General features: G+C 52.2%; 1 protein-coding gene across 4 annotated transcripts in view; it reads left to right on the forward strand.

Moving 5' to 3' along the window:
- The first annotated feature begins 239 nt into the window (after nt 1–239).
- The window catches only part of Vps35l (VPS35 endosomal protein sorting factor like), a 98,633-nt gene continuing 82,646 nt past the window's right edge, over nt 240–16,226 (forward strand). For 2 of the 4 annotated variants that reach the window (XM_074059547.1, XM_074059546.1), the window contains exons 1-7: nt 241–346; nt 4,287–4,386; nt 5,691–5,855; nt 7,599–7,721; nt 9,000–9,024; nt 11,948–12,024; nt 14,611–14,739. In XM_074059547.1, coding sequence (XP_073915648.1) covers nt 246–346; nt 4,287–4,386; nt 5,691–5,855; nt 7,599–7,721; nt 9,000–9,024; nt 11,948–12,024; nt 14,611–14,739 — 720 coding nt within the window. In that variant the 5' untranslated portion in view covers nt 241–245. Of the gene's footprint in view, nt 347–4,286; nt 4,387–5,690; nt 5,856–7,598; nt 7,722–8,999; nt 9,025–11,947; nt 12,025–14,610; nt 14,740–16,226 lie in introns of all 4 variants that reach the window. The other 2 variants (XR_012443190.1, XM_074059548.1) reach the window with 2 other exon arrangements.

The following is a 16,226-nucleotide window of genomic DNA, read 5'->3' on the forward strand; positions in this document are numbered from 1 at the left end:
GAAACTTGCGCTCGCTTGGTGTCACCTGCCCGTCTTCAATATGGCGCCGGCGGAAGGCCCTTGGCAGCACTGCCCTTTACAATGATGGCGTCAACAGGCTACAAAACCCGGGCTCGCTGGGCTTCACCTGCCCTTTACAAACATAGCGCCGACGGCTGGAGAAGCCTGCACTTGCTTGGCGTCATCTGCCCTTTTCCAACATGGCGCCGGCGGGAGGCGCTTCCTGGGCTCTGCCCTTTACAAGCATGGCGGTCGGGCGGGGCGTGGCATGTCTGGGTGGGAGGAAGGGCGCCGGCGGCCCCTGCACGAGCGGTCATGTGACTGTGAAGATGGCCGCCTTTCCCTGGTAAGGAAGAAGCGTTGGGTGGGTGGGTGTGCTTCGGGGAGGGGCCGCCCTGAGCTGTCTCTACTGTCTGTCCCTGCGGCGCGTCCGCCCTCACTCTCTGGGGTCTAGCGGTGTCCCCACCGCTTCCCGCCACCGGGCTGCCCCCGCGGTGTCCCCGGAGCTCCTGCGCTGGCCCCTGCCCCCTGCGCCCACTTGTTCTCTGGGGAAACTCAAAGAGTCTTAAACTGGGTCTTGCGGGATGAATAGGAGTTCGCAGCCGCAGGGAATGGCATGCGCCAGGTGACAGGCCTGTGGAGCGCTTGTGGCCGAAGCAGCCCGGGGTCCGGGACCTTCGGGCTGCAGCAGGGTGTGATGGTGACAGTGGGATTCTTTGGGAACCGGAGATCCGTGCACGTCAGGGACAATAGTTTCTGACCTTTCTCCTTGCGTGGCGTTGAGGACCTGTCATCGAGTGATGGAGGAGCGAGCGAGAGGCAGACTGTCGGTCCCGGGCCTCAGAACGCCAGCGGCAGCTGCAGGTGTGGGACGGGTGCACAGGTTGTTCCCGCCACGTGCCGACTCTTAAAAGGTCACTTGCAGGAGAAGAGGTCAGCACCTGATGCCACCAGGCCCGCCATGGCGTGAGCTTCCTTTAACCTGGCCCTGCGGCTTGGTGGCTTTGGGGACATCACCAGTCACGTCTGGTTTCGGTGAACCTATCTGGGGTTGTATTAAGAGGATCCAGGAAGACAGGTCTCTCAGCATCTCAGGGTGTCTCAGTACGGTTTTCCCCTTGATGTTTTTATTTTAAGTTACAAGCAGATGTCACAGCCTTATTAGTGTCTAAGGCGGTGTCAGTCCCAATGGGACTTTGCACTAAACATTTCTTTGCATGGTGGTGCACATTCATCCTTTAACCCACTAACCTGTTGCTCCTTTGCAATGAAAGGGACCGAGGGCCAGGCGTGGTGCTGCACACTTGTAATCCCAGCCACTTTGGAGGCAGACGTAGGAGGCTCGTGGTACAAAGCAGGCCTGGGCAAAATCACAAGATCCCATGTGAAAAATAAGTTAAAAGCAAAAAGGGCTGGGGGTGAGAACTGAGTGCTAGAGCCCCTCCCTAGCAAGTTCGAGGCCCTGAGTTCAAACCTAAGTGGGGGGGGCAAAGAGAGGGAGAAAGGGGCTGAGTTGTGCATCCTGTGCCCAGTGCCTGGAGTGCAACTGAGGAAGGGATGAGAAAGCACAGCGGCATGGAGGAGGCGCTTCTGCCCTGAAGGTCACACCTACTGGGCCTAGTGCCTAACGAAGGCATCCTGTTGGATCCCTGTAACAGGTACAAAATGAGGCAGATTCCACAGTTGACTTGGAGCCGGCAGCCCCTGAGGACTCTATGACCTCAGAGGCGGTCAGCCGGGCCTCGTGTCCAGCTCCTGGCTGCTTGTCCAGGGCTCCCCAAGTCTCCCCCAGAATGCTTCTTTCACCCACACTTGGTGTTCCAGGAATATTATGGCCTGGCCACAGGTAGAGGACGTCTGTCCACCTTAGACCAGTCCTGCAAGTGCCACCTTTGGAGCCAGATTTGTACCTTTTCAGAGTTTCAGGGAGTGGGAGGAATTGTCTGTGGTTAGACCACGTGGTCAGTGGCCAACACAGCCAGCAAGAAGCACCAGTGGGCACTGGGATTTCCGCCCTGAGGACATGAGTCTGGTAAATCACGGTGACATTTCTGCGTGTGCGTATTACCAAAGGTGAGTGCTTCTAAACCAGGGAGTCCTCGGCCCTCGGCCTGCATTTCAGCCCCCTGGGGTTTTATTCAGTGCAGGCTCTGAGGTCTGGGGTGGGCTGATCTGGCTGGGTTGGGGACCACACTGAGAAACCCTGGCCAGACATACAGACAGACAGACAGCCCTTTGGCTACTGGAGGTGCAGGCTTTAAGGTCCAGTGAGGTGTTGTGAGAAGATGCCCACCAGGGGCCGCTGTAGCTTCGCCAAGACCCAGAGGTGATAAGGCAGCACTCACCCCTGAATGGGACAAATGGCAGAAGGTCAGATGCGGTGCTTGGCCACTGGCTTCCAGGCAGGGAAGGCGTTTTCTTTGCTTTTTAAAAAAGATTATTTCCCAAAGCAGTATTTTTTCAAACCTCCCCTCCTCAAACTTAAAAAGCATTCATTCAGCGGAAGAATAGAATTCTTTCCAATTTTGGTGGCCCTGGGATTTGAACTCAGGGCCTCTTGCTCACTAGGCAGGCACTCTACCACTCGAGCCACACCTCCAGTCCTTTCTGCTCTGGTTGTTTTGGAGATAGAGGTCTCTTTTTGCCCAGGCCAGCCTGGATGACGATCTGCCTGTTTTGTTTACCAGTGTTATTGGGATGACGGATGCGCACCAGCCTTTTCTGTTGAGATGAGGTCTTGTGAACTTTTTTGTCTGAGTTGGCTTTGAACTTTGATCCTCTCAGTCTCCATCTCTCACGTAGTTTGGGGTGACAGGTGCACCCCAGCATACCCAGCTGTTGATTGAGCTAGGGTCTCGTGAACTTTTTACCCGGGCTGGCCTCAGCCTGATCTCAGCCTTCCAGGTAGCCAGGATTACAGTGAGCTACCTCCTCAGCTAACTCTATTTTTCTTGACAAATAATAGTCTAGAGTACTTTGAAAAGAAAGAAGTGGCCTTCCATGATTGCACTCCATCTGGGCTGTGACTGACTTTCTGAAATGTCTTATTCTTTGGGCTTTATTTTGTAAATCAAGCCATGGAGGCTGGGGCTATTCCCAGGTGACTTCACCAGAGGGACTGATGCTGAATTGCCGTGTGGAGGCCAAGCCACCTTCCTGCACGCCCAGCACAGTTTATTTGGGGACTGTGGAGGTGAAACCGCACGGGAGCGCAGTGCTTTCATGCTGGGCTGCATGTCTGGGTTGGTGGGGTGCTGGGCACAGTCCGTCTTGGGTGCTAGTGTTCCCTGTGCTGGTGGTGTTGGGCTCTATGGGGTGGGGGCTCGGAGGCCCCATGGGGCGGGGGTTAACAGGAATTGTCCCTCATGCACAGAGAAGCTGTTTGTCTGGAATGTGTCTTTGGACACCTGCTAGAAAACACAGACAGACTGTGTTTGGGAACTACTGCAATGGGGCTTTTGTGGGGAGGGGGCTTGGCCCCCCACAGCAAGGAGGCTGAGTGGGGTGTGTGGCCCGGCTGCTGGCACCAATGGGTAGGACTTCATAAGGGGAAGGGGGGGATGACTCTGGCCAAGCCCACCTGGCTGGATTCCTGCTGAGGGCAGGCTGCTGGGGGACTCTGCAGGAGGAGTTTCAGCTTCAGTCCTGCTGCCCCTCTCCCTCCTCCCCTCCTCAGCACCCTGGGGAGCCTCCTTCAGGCTGTGGCTGCCCTGCCTCCACCCTGCATCCCCACAGTCAGCAAATGTGCAGGGAGGACATGCTGTCAGGAAAGCAGACTCATAATGAGTGTCCCTTGGTTTTGTGCCTGCACCCCCAAACCCACCATGCCTTGGCTGTTCTTGTACCTTGAAACAGACAAAAACACTCCTGGGTGTGATTGCTCCTGCCTGTAATCACAGTTAACTTGGGAGGCAGTGATATGGAGAATCATGGTTCAAGGACAGCTAGGGCAGAAAGTGAGATCCCATCTCAACAAATGAGTTGGACATAGTGGCGTAGATCTGTAATCCCAGTGTCGTAGGTAGGAGAGTTGCAGTTCAGAGCTGGCTGGGTAAAACATGAAACTGTCTGAAAAATAACTAAAGCAAAAAGGGCTGGTGGAGTAGCTCAAGTGATAGAGGCCTGCCTAGCAAGTATAAAGCCCTGAGTTCAAACCCCAGTGCTACCAAAAAAAAAAAAAGAAAAGAAAAGAAGACCCAGATTAAAACAGCTTTCCCTTTGCTGTGATGTTTCTGGCTGGCCTTGCGGGCGGTGGGTCACTGACCAGCGACTGTGTTGCCTTCCAGGCGCTCCCGGAACCGGAACTACAAGGCGGAGTTCGCGTCGTGCCGGCTGGAGGCCGTGCAGTTGGAGTGTGGCGATTACCACCCCCTGAAGCCCATCACTGTGAGTCTCCGAACCCCAAGGCCGCCTGACCCCAGGGACCACAAGCGACTTCCTGGCTCTTTTTCACTTCACCCAGGCCCCTGCCCTTCCTCTGTGACAGGAGTGTTTCCAGCACTGTGTCTACTCCCTGTCCTCTCCTATCCTCAGGCCCTGGTGGCCAGCGATGGCTGCTCCTGACTGGGATGTGTCACAAAGTGTGACTTGCTTCTTGATCTTCCTGTGTGCAACATTGAGAATCAAGGGTCACTGTAGCCCCAGAGGTGGCACTCCTGTCTAAAATGCAAAACAGAAGCAGGCAAGACACAGATGGTCCTCTCTGCTGGATTAGCCCTTGAATTAGCAAGTACAGTTGTCCCCTATCCCTTGGTGTCCTCAGGATTGACTCCAGGACCCCCGTAGACACCAAAGCCTATGTGTGTGTGTGTGTTTGCATAGAACCTGCATGTGTCCTTCTAACTCCCACGTTCTGCATCTGTCACAACAGGTGCAGGGTTTTGTTTTGTTTTCTGTGGTGCTGGGGATGGAACCCAGGGCCTTCGTTTGAGGTTTTCATGGAGGCCCCATGACAGGCACAATGGGTTTATTGCTTGGTCTCCTGTGCCTCCCCTCCCTGGAGGATGGGGGTGAGGCTGACAGTTCCAGCCTCTAATCATGGTTTGTCTTTCTAGTGACAGCCACATCCAGGAGCAGAACAAAGGGTGCTCCTGTCACCAGGAGTTCCAAGGCTTGGGTGCTCTGTGTGCATCAGGAGCCAGGGGCAGACATGCATTTCTTACTCTGAACCTCAGTGGCCCTGTCTCTCAGTTTAGTGGGTGTTTGAGCCCTAGGGACCCGTGGACTGGGCAGCACCAGGCACGGGCAGCTCAGGTCTCTGACAAGAGGCCGTGGGAGACTTGGACCGACTAGAGCAGGACTTGCCTCCTTGAAGGTTTGGTTCTGATGGCTGATCCCCAGGTAAGGGTGGTGATGACTGCTCATCGGTTTAGCTTCGTTTTCTTTACTGTTGACCAGGACTTGGGTTTTGTTTTGCTTTGTGCACTAGGAAACGCAGGGCTATGGAGCTGTCACAGTCCAGTGGCCTCCCAAATAATTCTTCAGACACTTCCCAACTAACTTCCTGCCTTCACTGACTCCATGGCCGTGAGTCTGTGTCATGTCAGTCTGTCATTAAAAATGAGTATCCCCTGCAGACTGCTGAGCAAATGGTCAGTCCAGCTTCCCAGATGACAGGAAGGGGCCCAGTGAGGGTCCCATAGGGGGAGGTCTCAGGGACTCTGTTGTACTTCCACAAACTTTCCCTGCAGGTCACAGAGTCAAAAACCAAGAAGGTGAACCGGAAAGGAAGCACATCCTCCACGTGTTCCTCCTCCAGCTCTGTGGCGGACCCGCTGAGCAGTATCCTTGATGGCACTGACCCCCTGTCCCTGTTCGCAGCCACCCTCGACCCTGCAGCCATGGCAGCAGCCACGGTAATGGGTGCAGGGTGGGGGCGGCTTTCTGTTCCTTGGTGTTTTTAAGTTGCACAGATAATGCCTGGGTGTTCTGCTTGTGATAGATCAGTCACCCCAGTGTCCCCACAGTCCTACCCAAAGAGGAGGGTGTCACCCTTGTGAGGCTGGGGCAGATCTTGCACGTTTCTTTCCTTATTTTGAAGCATCTTAAACTGCATTCTTTCTTTTCTTTTCTCAGTACTGGGGTTTGAACTCAGGGCCTACACCTTGAGCCACTCTGCCAGTCCCTTTTTGTGATGATGGGTTTTTTCAAGATAGGGCATCGTGGAACCATTTGCCCTGGCTGGCTTCGAACCTTGATCCTCCTGAGTAGCTAGGATAACAGGCATGGCGCCCAGCTCTTTATTTTCATTTCATACTTTTCCCCCTGGTTTTGGGTGTCAACCCCAGGGCCCTGTGCATGTCAGGCAAGTGCTGTCACTGAGCCACGCCTCAGCCAGAATTTCATTTTGATGGTTCTCTGTGATTACATAAGACTCTTGAAAAGTGTCCAAATGAAAAATGCAAGCACTGCCGTTCTGCAGAGCAGCCTCCTTGTCCCGTTGTCCATCCTAGGCTCATCATTGCCATTGGTGGACTGCATGTCCTTTCGCGGCTTTCTCTCTGCCTTATTACAGGTGTCTGTGACAGTGACATCTAAGTTGTCTCCCTCCTGCTCACGTTTAAATAACAGCGCTGTCCGCTCACTGCACCACAGGCATCTTCCTAGTGCATGTTGTGTTTAGTTCTCATGCTGCCTGTGAGTAGGCATGACCCTCATTTATGGAGGGTACGTGGAGGGACAGAGAGGGCAGGCCGCCTCCACGCCACCCTCAGGCCTGGCCAGTGTTTTCAGAGTCCAGCCTCTCAGCCGTCACTTCATACAGTTTTTACTTTTTACACAAATCAACCTATTTTCTGTCCCCCACCCCCCTTTTTAAAATTTTTTTTTCACTTGACAGTGTGTCTTGGGAAATGTTCCTTGATACTACAGGGAAAACCACCTTGTCACGTGGAATGGCTGTGGCACTCTTTCATTGGCTGTTCTGCTGATACACTCGCAGATGGCCCTGGGGTTTTGCAGTATACACAGCGGTGCACCAGGCCCCGTACACAGCCGTCCATCTGGGTGCTTGAGGTCTCTGCAGGAGGCAGAGGATTCAATGAGATCACCTCATCCTCCACCGAGGCCTTGCGGCCTGTACCCCACCAGCAAGCCTGAGGCCTGCCTGCTTCCTGCGGCCTGCTGCTAGCAGTCGCTTCACATCTGCCATGTGGATAGTTTTTCTCCCCTGATTCTTGAGCGCCAGCGTTCTTTATTTGGTTTTTGGCCATTTATCATGAAATGACCTGAAAATTTTTCTCCTCTTGATGAACTTTTAGACAGGCCTGTTTGACTGCAGCGAGGGACTGTCTACCATCTGCTCGCACCTTATTTATTTATTTATTTTGGTGGGACTGGGGTTTGAACTCAGGGCTTTGCACTTGCAAAGCAGGCGCTCTCCTGCTTGAGCCACACCTCCAGTTCGTTTTGCTCTGGTTGTTTTGGAAATGGGAGCTTGCAAACTATTTGCCCAGGCTGGCATCAAACTTTGATCCTCCTGATCTTAAGCTTCCCAGGTAGCTGGGATTACAGATGTGAGCCGCTGGTTCCTGGCTCACACCTTGTGTTTGAAGATTAGAATGACACACTGCTGAAGGGGTCGTCTTGCCCTCCTTTAGGACAGCTCCAGAAAGAAACGGGAAAAGGATGGTAACACTGCCGTAGGATCGGATTTTGAGCCTTGGGCCAATAAGCGGGGGGAGATCCTCGCCCGGTACACGACCACGGAGCGACTCTCCATTGTGAGTAACCAGCTTGGCTGTGGTGCTCGCAGTGATGGCCTTTGCCTCAGCTCTGGGCTCTGTTTCCCTTTGCATACCTATGCCAATGTTAGTCAGGAGAAAATGTGCTGATTGGTTTCTGAAAAGCAAAAATGTGCCAGGAATTGGATGTGGCCCATTTCTGTGAAGAACTTGGTTCCAGAGTCCCCCTGCAGGGAGGGCGAGTGTGAAGAGAGGAGAGTGCCCTGCTGGAGGGGGACAGGGCGCTGCTCAGCATGGTTTCGTCTTAGGGCTGGGCACATGCCATTTCTTGGGGTGACCCTTCGGGGAAGCAGTTGGCCTAAGTCTGGGGCATGCCCACGGTACGAGGTGAGTTGTTCAAGTGAGGAAGGGCCCAGGGAAGCAGGTTGGTGCCTGGGCTGGTTAGGGCCAGCCTCATTTATAACCAGAGCCTCCCTAACGCTGGTACCAAGAGCGCCCTGTGTCTCTCCTCATTCAGAGAAGAGCCCAAGGGTGCGTGATCTGGGGTTGGGGTGGCAGCTCCAGGGTCAGGGTTCCAGCAGTTTCCATCTTGCTGCTTTGCTGAAGTTGATAGAAGAGGGAAAGAATGACATAGCCCTTCCATTAAGAGGACCTCCTGGAGACCCTCAGCAGTGCTGTTTGTCCTTTTTTTGGCACCAGGGTTTGAACTCAGAGCTTCATGCTAGCTAGGCAGGCGCTCTGCCACTTGGGGTTGTGGATGGCACATGGCTGCAAGGCAGGCTGGGAAATGGACTCTGTCCATCTTCACCTTCCTGCAGGGCATGGTGAGCAGAATTCTTGGACTATTTAAATGTTTTTATTTTTTATTTTCTGAACACATAGAGTTAAATCAGAGCAGTGATTCTCAAGCTTGAGTAATTGTGCCCCCTAAGGATCATTTGGAGACACTGTGGTTGTCATAGCTCGGGGTGCCCCTGGTATCTAGTGGGTGGAGGCCAGTGACGCTGTCACACATCCTACAGTGCACAGGACAGTTCCATGACAGCTAGGTGGCCCCAAATGGCAGTAGTGTAGAGGGTGAGAAACCCTGATTTAGAGAAATTAAAGATAGTTCCCTTGTATGTATGTCCCCCTGTCACATCTGAAATTTTGGTATTTGTTGACTCACTTGGAGAGCACTGAAATTGAATCTCCAGTGACTTTTAGAGAATATATACTTCTGTCTCTCATTTAGCTACAGAAATGGCTTTGTTGGGAAACAGTGGCCATGTGGCCTTAGATTGTAAAAATATTAATGGATTTTTTTTGTCTCTGCAGAATCTGTTTATGGGATCCGAAAAAGGTAAGATGAGTTTTTGTTCTTGTTTTGATTGGAAAGTTCCACCACTGCCTTCTATATAATTATATATAAGGAAAAAGTTGGTTTTATGCAGTCCTGATTTTTAATTCAGGTGAAAGGTCTAAGATTGTGGATAGACATAAAACAAAGATACATACTGAGAGTGTGAACACAGACCAAAGAGCTTCCAAAGAGTATAAGAGAAGTGTCCTATTTGATTTTGGGGACACAGAGGAGAATGCTTCTCCCACCAGCTCGTGGCTACTTTAGACTCTTTGCTTTGCCTTATGTCTCTGTCCTTTGTGAAAATTCAGACATGCTGCTGAGGGGTTGCATGCTTAGTGAGAAACTCAGGACCAGGGTGTCCCACGGTGCTTGCTGAGTTTGTCTTGTAGGATGGATCTCCAGAATTCGTTTTTGAAGCTGCCAGGTGGCTCGGGAGCAGCCAACATAGGTTCTGTCCTCTGCGGTGCAGCCACAGCTGTCTGTGGCTTATGTGCATCTCACTGATAAGTCTGCCTTCCCACCCCATTCTCTACAGATTGAGGCAGCACACAGAAATCCTGAGAGTTTGGACACCTTTGTTAGGGGCGTCACACAAAGTGAATTATGCTTGGAAAGATCACACGGTTGAGATGGCACTCTGGGTGAGAGGGTGGAGTAGGAACTGTCCCGCCTGCCAGCTGGGGTGTGACAAGGCACAGCACTGTGTCAAGTGTGTTCATTAAATATGAACACAGGCGCTGTGTGTGGTGTGATGTTTGTGTCCCCTGAACACTCTGGAAACCCCGATCCCTAAGGTGCTAGGAGGTGGGGACTTCAAGGGACGATTAGGTCATGAGGATGGAGTTCAAGTGGATGGGATTAGCACCTTTGCAGAAGAGGCCCACGGGAACGATACAGTGAGAAGGCTGTATCCAGCCTGTGCACACCCGAGCCTGCACTGCTGTCCAGGTTCCAGAGCTATGAGAAGAGGTGCTGTTGTTCACAAGCTACTTACTATGTAGTTTGTCACGGTGGTCTGGAGAGATTAAGACAAGGAGCCAGCCCTTTGATCAGCAGTTCCACCACTAGGATGTACCCTAGCCTAGGGGCTGTAGTCTACATCTTGCAGGCCAAATCCATCTCACTGCCTGTTATAAATAAAGTTTTATTGGATCACAGGCACAGTGATTTATTTACATATTGTCTGTGGCCACTTTTGTGCTATACGGGTTGCAACAGAGTAGTTGAGTTGCAAACCTAAAATATTTGTATCTAGCCTTTTACAGAAGGAGAGGGAGTGGCTCAGGTGGTAGAACACCTGCCTAGCAAGTGTGAGGCCCTGAGTTCAAACCCCAGTGCTGCCAAAAAAAAAAAAAAGGTTTTCCAGTTCTGCCCTCGATCCACGTTTCTTAAGTTGTGGCTCAGGGACCAGCAGCATTGACATCACCTGGGGACACTCAGGCCCTGGCTCGGATCTGAATCTGCACTGAGGCACATGCTTAAGTGGTTCCTGCAGAAGCACCGCCCTGTGGAAGCCCACCCAGACCAGGAGACCACCCCCACTTCATCCACAGTGCAGTGAAGAACGGCAGTGCAGCCACACAGTGAAAACACAAGACTGTGACAACAGTGAGCCACAGCTGTGTGCCATGCCTAGGTCACTTCGGGGGGCAACATCGTGGGGAATGAAGGCAGCGGGGCAGTAGAACCCTGGTGGGGTTCGAGGGTTTGTAATTATTGGTTACAGTGTACGTGGCATACGTTGCACGTGGGTTACTGTTCAAAATGAAGGAAAAGTGGAAATGAGGTAAAGTAAATAAACTACTTGATCGTTACTATGGTAGTTGATGGCAATTCAATGTCCCACGTGGTGTTTGTGGGTCACAGATTTTCTGGGTCTACAGCAAAGCAGAGAGGTCACTGCCCTTCAGAGAATGAGCATCAGGGTCTGAGAGCAGGTTTGTGTGTCAGCCGGCTGTCTGTCACTGTGACCGATGCCTGAGGTAATCCCTGAAAGGAGGAAAGTTCGTTTTGGCTCATGGTTTCAGAGGCTTTATCCATGGTCCCTTGACCCTGCTGCTTTGGGCCTGTGGCGGCCCAGGACATTTTGGTGGGAACATGTGGCTGAGGACAGTTGCTCACCTCCTTGTGGCCAGGAAACAGAAGAACAGCCCAGGGTTCCAATGACCTAATTTCCTCACACTGGGGCCTGCCTTCTGAAGCTTCCACTGCTCCCAGTAGTGCCATGGGCTGGGGACCACACCTTCAGCATGTGGCCTGTGGGGAGCTCAGGATCTGACTGCAGCCATTTGGGAGGGAGGAGCAAGGGGTTGGTGTGAGCCATGTAGATCTCACAGTGGGAGTAAAAGCCCTGCTGAGATGGGGAAGGGTTCCAGAAGGTGGAGGTGGCCCTGCGGCCTGGAGTCTTCTTCATCTCCGCCCACCATCCCTGCTCATGGCAAGACTGTGTTGACAGATGCTGGATAGAATAACAGCTGGTCCTGTTTGCTTGAAGAGCGGCTTTGAAGGCGCTGCTCCACCTCTGGCAGACAGTGGGGTGGCTGTTCTGTTGGTGTAAGGGTGAGACAGTTCCACACTGAGGAGGAGCCCGAGAGGTCCTTTGTTCCCAGCACACAATTACATGGCGGGATTTCGGTGTCCCTCCCTGGACTGCCTTTCTCCAGGGGTGAGCAAATGGTAGAGAGCAGTTTCATCAGTACCAAACGGCACCTCACTCTGCTCCTGAGAGATGTGCTTGATGCAACTTTGGTCCCACTGGGAAGTGTTTTAAAAATGTCAGAGCTTTCTGTAATGAGATCTGTCAACTTCGTTCATCATGAGGTGTAGACTGAGAGATCCTGAAAGCTGCCTTCCATGGGGGTGGAGGGGGATATGGTGCAAGAAAAAAAAGCCACCTGTGTGACTTAATTCTTCTGTGCAGGCAGAGCTGGGGCCACAGTGTCCGCAATGTCAGAGAAGGTCCGGACGCGGTTGGAGGAGCTAGACGACTTCGAGGAGGTGAGAAGCTAGTTGTTGAGTGTGGCACCGCATGGGGTTGAGGCCTTCCGGTCCTCCTGCTTGGTGAGGTCAGCCCCGTGGCTGCTTTCTGGTTGAGGCTGAGCTGCAGACTGCTCTCGGGCCTCCCGAGGGCCTGACCACTCAAAGAAAGATGGCTGAGTGATTGGAGCCTGACAGGCTGGTTTTCTGGAGGTGCCTTTTCTCTTTGTGATGCCACCCGGGGACAGCATCAAACAGTAAAAACCAACTAGAGTCACCCCTAGGAAGCAGCCTCGTGTAGAACAAAGATGGCACCTGGAGACAGAGGTCACACATGGCTGCAATGTGACCCACAGGAGTCATTACTTGACCTCCTGCACATTGAAAGCATGTGGCTCCTTTGCCAGCTAGTAGAAGCCCGCAAGCTTCACAGACATGCAGCCTCCTGGCTTTTCTGTGGGTCCACGTTCTTGCATTTGACCGTGGTCCTACCTGTCCTGATGCATGTGTAAACCTAGCATTACTACCTGGCCCCTGGATGCAGGTGTAAGCAGCCTTTGTCCTTTGGAGTCTTATTTCAAGAGGCCATGTGGCATGGCGGGTAAGATGACTGGAGGTGACTGCCTGGCTTTGAACCCCAGCTCCAGCATTGTGTAATTCTGTAACTTTGGGTCAGGTGTTTTAACTGTTCTGTGCCTCAGTTTACTTATCTGTGAGGTGGGGAAGGTAAAAGGTACCTAACCACAGGGTCTATACAAGGTGAATTACAGAGAGTAGAGAACAGCACCCATTGTGGGGCACGTGCTCTATTTGTTGTCGTCTCCATAGCTGGGCTGCCTACTGACCATGGCCTTGGGTGTTCACCTTTCCCTCTTTTGTAAAATGGGTTAAAGAATGAGTAGGGTTGAAAGCCAAGGAGGGCCATGCAGTGGAGCTACCCTTGGCCATGCTACCCCCTGGCACAGGGCCTGAGTCAGAGCTGCTGGGTCCTCAGCAGAGTCCAGCAGTCCCATGTCTTACTTCCCAGTCCCAAGGTAGCACACTTGGGCTCGAGCTGCACAACATCAGCTGGCTTTGGCCAAGGACTTTCTTCAGAGCTCTTCAGTCTGAGTCCGTGATAGTCACTGGCACTGGCCTCATGTGGAAATGGGAGCTGTACTGGAAGGGCATGATGGCTGGAACTCGACAGCTGAGCTCGGCTCTGTGCAACCTGTTATGGCTGACCCTTTCTGGTTCTCCTTCATTTTCTTCCTGCAGACTGTGCAGCCCCTGGCTGCCTTGGGCTTCCAGATCAATGTACATTAGTAAGAATGAGGCTAGGCCGTGCTGTAGTGACAACCAATCCCTGCAGTCAGTGATTTCATGTAAGGAAAGAGGTATTTCTTGCTCACAGTGCACACCCGGTGCTGGTGGCAGACATAGCACCATCTCATTTGCCTCCAAACTGGGCTAAAGAGAGGGTAGTTTTCCCCTGCCACAGCCCCAGAAGGGACACAAGCTGCTCTGTTCCCAGCACAATCACTAAACCAGTCACATGGCTCCTCTGCTACACAGGGCAGGGATGTCCCTACCTCTCACCTCACTGACCATTGGGATCAGTGCAAATTCCCTGAACCTTCTTTCGAAAGTGTCTGTATGAGAAAGGATGGGCTCTGCTCACACACGGTGTGCCCTCCCTCCTGTGAGTGGTGAGGGTGGCTTCCTACTGCCAGTTGGGGACCTGTACAGGGACCACACCAGGCCTCTGCTCCTTTGCCATTTTCCCCCGGGGGACGGTTGTGTTCCCTTCTGCAGTGGCCTTTGCTGATGTCCCCTCTGTGCCCAGCACTCTCCCTGCTCCAGTGAGGGACCAGTTAATGCTGTGCTCCTCTGAGCTTCGTCTCAGCATCACCTCCTCCAGGAAGCCTTTCCTGACCTCCTAATCTGTAGTCCATTATTTGCTCCCACTTCTCTCTCGCTCTAGATGAACCCCTTCACCCTCACATTTGAGTTTCTCTGGGTTGTGTCCCTTGCTTGGTGCATGGCAGTGAACAGTGTATTTTTCTTCCTAGTGGTACAGGAAACAGTCTGCTCTCTTTTCAGTGGCACCTCACTTCAGTGCCCTATGATTTGTGTCTCAAACAATCGTCTTTCCACCCAAGTTTTGTTTTTTTTTACTTTGAGATAGGGTCTGGCTACCTTGCCCAAGCTGGCATTGAACTCACAGTCTTCCTGCCTCAGCCTCCTGGGTAGCTGGGAGTACAGGCATGTGCCACTGTGCGCAACTCCTCTGAAGTGTCTGTCCTGGTTTGTGTGGATGTCTATCTGCCTGCGGTACCACCTGCTGCATCAGTGCACACAGAACATGGTTTTGCTGGGCATCTTGGGCAAACCCGTCTCTACCGGAGCTTTGAGGACCAAGCCCAGCACAGTGCAGTGAGCCAGTGGGTCCTGGTACCCTGCTCAGGGAGCTTGGGGACAGTGCCCACTCAGTCAGCTGCATGGTGGTGGCAGAGTTGGGGTGGCTCAAGCCTGACTCATCTTGGGTAGAAAACCCAGAACCATCAGTCTTGAGGGGTGTTTAGAGGTGGTTCTGCATGGGGCCACATCTCTGCCTTCTTCCCACAGGGATCCCAGAAGGAGCTGCTGAACCTGACACAGCAGGACTACGTGAACCGCATAGAGGAGCTCAACCAGTCGCTGAAGGACGCCTGGGCCTCAGACCAGAAAGTGAAGGCTCTGAAGATTGTGATCCAGGTCCGCGTGAAGTCATTAGGGTTTCTTACCCCCCCCCACCCCACTACAGTTTCCTTTGTAAAATGTGTAATTTGGGTTTGTAGAGGCTGGCCTTCAGGGTTCTGCCCTTACTCATTCCTCTTTCCCATTTGACACTCCCTGTGAAATGTTGTGGTTGTGGATGACAACATTTATGAGATGGCTGCGTACAGCTGCACAGGTTGTGCACTGTACAATTCCAAGAAGTGGCCTTGACCCCAGACTATGGAATTCATGGTCTCCTGTAGCTGTGCAGTGCAGTGGCCTGTGTGTCATCACTGACACACTCATGGTTAGTGCAGTCCCCAGGGCTTTGCCAGATTGGTCTGGTAACTTTGGGATCAGTGTTGCATGCCTCTGATACATGTTTTTTTTTTTTTTTTTTTTTTTTTTTTTTGGCAGAACTAGGTTTTGAACTCACGTCTTTGCCCTTGCTAGGCAGGCGCTCTACTGCTTGAGCCACACCTCCAGCCCTTTCTTTGCTCTGGTTATTTTTGGGAGGGTCTCACTTTTGCCTAGGCTGGCTTAGACCACTGTCTTCCTATTAAATAGGAGGTGTTTCCTGCCACAGCTGGGATTACAGGCACACACCATCACACCCAGCTTTTTCTGTTGAAGTGGGGCCTTGTGAAATTTTTGCCCAGATTATCCTCCCGACCTTACCCTCGCACTGAGCTGGAAGGACAGGCATGTGCCACTGCACCCAGTTACTGGTTGAGATGAAGTCTCAAGAACTTTTTGCCTGGGCTGGCTTCCAACTGCGATCCTACTGATCTCAGCCTCCAAGTAGCTAAGATTACAGGAGGGAGCCACCACATCTGGCTTGACAGATGCGTTTTTAAGATATTTCATGTAATTTTGTGGTAAAGAAACCATGTCTCTACTGTTAGAAATGCATCATTGACTCCTCTTTATTGATGAACTTTCTGCTCCGTGGCACTCTTAGAGCAAGTCCTGCAAGGAAAACAGCTCATTTTGGTTTTTGTTCCTAAAGCTCACCTGCCCATAGTAAAAAATGCTCAGAAGTTCACTGTTGGGTGATTCATGTGTTGCCATTTTCAGAGCAGAGTGGAAGGATTTTGAACAGCTGTTTTAGCTCAGGACAGCTTCATTCTCATTTGTTGTCATTAATGTGGTACTTGTCTTCTTGCTGCTTCTTGTGAGAAATGGTTAGGAGACTCAGGGTCTTTGCACAGACCCTTGAAGTATTTTGAGGTGCTGTCTTGTAAGGTGGGGTATTTGGGGTTTTCCTCTGTGTGTGTGTGTTTCGTAGAATATAAACCTGAGCCCATTTCTCTTCCAGCCCTGTTGTTAGTTTACAAAGCAAATACTCCTGACAGCAGGTCTCTCCTCCTGTGTGCACACCAGGGTGGCTCAAGTAAGCAGCTCAGAAAGTTCACATGCTTCAGGATGTTTGCCCTGCAGCAGCTCTCCTTGTATGCTTATGCTCCCACTGCTTAGAGTTTTAC

This window comes from Castor canadensis, chromosome 17, assembly GCF_047511655.1.
Source record: "Castor canadensis chromosome 17, mCasCan1.hap1v2, whole genome shotgun sequence".
NCBI classification, from domain to species: domain Eukaryota; kingdom Metazoa; phylum Chordata; class Mammalia; order Rodentia; family Castoridae; genus Castor; species Castor canadensis.